This window comes from Sus scrofa, unplaced genomic scaffold (assembly GCF_000003025.6).
Source record: "Sus scrofa isolate TJ Tabasco breed Duroc unplaced genomic scaffold, Sscrofa11.1 Contig799, whole genome shotgun sequence".
NCBI classification, from domain to species: Eukaryota; Metazoa; Chordata; class Mammalia; order Artiodactyla; family Suidae; genus Sus; species Sus scrofa.
In genome coordinates, this window is record NW_018085315.1 from 17,881 (window position 1) to 20,334 (window position 2,454).

General features: G+C 38.2%; 1 protein-coding gene across 1 annotated transcript; it reads right to left on the reverse strand.

The window, feature by feature from the left end:
• Positions 1–1,276: 1,276 nt before the first annotated feature.
• LOC110259100 (olfactory receptor 7A17-like) lies at positions 1,277–2,006 on the reverse strand (the record flags this gene model as incomplete). The annotated part of the gene is made up of 1 exon (XM_021082416.1): positions 1,277–2,006. A coding segment is annotated over one exon (730 nt), but the record flags the coding sequence as incomplete, so codon positions are not given.
• Between the last annotated feature and the right edge of the window lie 448 nt (positions 2,007–2,454).

The window sequence follows — 2,454 nt, forward strand, 5'->3', positions numbered from 1 at the left end:
CTCCATGAAGTAAATGTGAATTTTAACTATTTTGAATGAGGTTTGGGGAAAACATTGAGAAAGTAGGAAATTGACATAGGGGAAAACCGTCCATAAATCAGACCAAGAAGGAAACTTATAAATGTGAGTTACTTCAAAAGTAAGGACTAATTGAATTCAAGAAATGAAAATTTTAGGAAATACAGGCAAGGAGCAAGTTCTACCTTCACAATGTGATCAAATAATATTAAATTCTGGCTCTAACGCTTTGCATCCTGAAAAGAAATTGGCCAATTTTCCATCCCTATGTAACTGCTTGCCAAAGTATGTCCCTTTATAGCTGCCATCTCAAAGAACCTTTTCAGAGCCCTCCTTTTTTCAGTTTTATAAAGATACATTTGACAAACTCTGGACATATTGTAAAAATAGCTAATGGAAGTTTTCTGAGGGAGTTAATGTTGCCTAGGAAAAAGGATGTAAAAGGCAAGAAATGGAGCATAAGCTTTGTTTACATATTTTTTTAAAAGATGTGTTTGACATACAACACCATATGAGTTTAAGGTATAGCGACAGCATAATGCTTGACATATATTTTGTGAAATCATTATCATTATCACAATAGTTAACATCCATCATCTTGCATAGATACAGAAACAAAAGAATCACATGAGTACATAGGCATTTGGGCTCCCTCATTGTCCATCCTTCAAAGATGAGGACATATATACATATTAGATATGTATATGCAAGTTGCCCTTCAACAACACAAGGATTATGGGCACTGACATTTTGATTAGTCTAAAACCCTCATACAACTTTAGTCATCTCTCCATATGCACAGCTTCAATGCATCTTATTACATATAATAAAAATTACCTTAGTTGCCAGCTGTATTTTTCATAGATTAATGAAACTCACGACAATTCTTTTAGGGAGACCAGAGAAAAGTTACTTGGGATGATGTATATCATTTGAGAAGTAATTATTCTTAATAATTCTAAAATCTCCCACTAAGGAATGGAATTTCCAAACATTTCTGATCCAAATGCAGGACAATTTTGAAGTGAGACAAAGTACAAACCACCTGTATATCAGAGGAAGGAAAATCTTGAAAAAGAATTCCCTGCAATTATATGCAGAAGCTGATCCCCCTAAAAAGGAAATCCCAGAAAATAAATTGAAGGGTAAAATTTTATTATACAATGATCAAAAAAAAATCCCTATTTCTGGTTCTGAGAATTTGAGTCATGCACTTAAGGTCATTTCATCACTCCCAGGATAATTGTCCATTTTTTACCTGGCATCAAATAGAATCTCCTCAGAGCACTCTTTATATCTTTATTTCTCAGACTGTAGATGAAGGGGTTTAGCATGGGGATGATCACAGTGTACATGACTGAGGCTATTGCACTTGAGTGTGAGTTGTGGGTAGCAGAAGAGCTGACATACACTCCTAACACTGTGCAACAAAATAAGAGGACAGCTGAAAGGTGAGGCACACAGGTGGAAAAAGCTTTATACTTCCCCTGAGCTGATGAGATTCCATGAATGCAAGCAAATATTTTAGAGTAAGAATAAAGGATACCAGAAAAAGGACCAATGCTCATGAGGAGAGCTGCAAAACACATCACCAGGTTATTGAGAAATGTGTCAGAACTGGCAAGTTGTACCACCTGATTGAGTTCACAGAAAAAGTGGGGGATTTCCAAATCTGGACAGAAGGACAATCGCAACACCATTAAGCCATGTAACAAGGAATACATGGCCATCGTTATCCACGACAGCAGAACCAACAGTCTACAGAGTCCAGGGTTCATTATGCTCATGTAACGCAGTGGGTGGCAGATGGCCACAAACCTGTCATAGGCCATCACACTCAGGAGAAGATCATCTAAACCTCCAAACAGTATGTAAAAATATATCTGGGTGAGGCAGCCTTCATAGGTTATGACTTTGCACTGGGTCTGTATGTCCCACAACATCTTTGGAATGGTGGTGGAGGTGAAACAGATGTCTACAAAGGACAGGTTGGATAGAAAAAAGTACATGGGTGTGTGGAGGTGGGAGTCTGAGCTGACAGCCAGGATGATGAGCAGGTTCCCAAACACAGTGATCAGGTACATGGAGAGGAAAATCCCAAATATGAGGGGCTGCAATTTTGGATCCTCTGTAAGTCCCAGAAGGAGAAATTTTGAAATTTGTGTATCATTCCCTGATTCCATTGGATGGAAGTGACTATCAGGAAAAAAAGGTAAATGTCATAATGAATTTCATCTAAACTGGCATAACTCAAATAGCTGAAATACTTCAATTTCTTTTTTTTTTTAATTTTTTAGGGCTGCACCCACTGCATATGGACTTTCCCAGGCAAGGGGTTGAACTGGAGCTATAGCTACTGATATATGCAGCAGCCACAGCAACATGGTATCTGAGCTGTGTCTTCGGCCTACATCACAGCTCACAGCAATGTCGGTC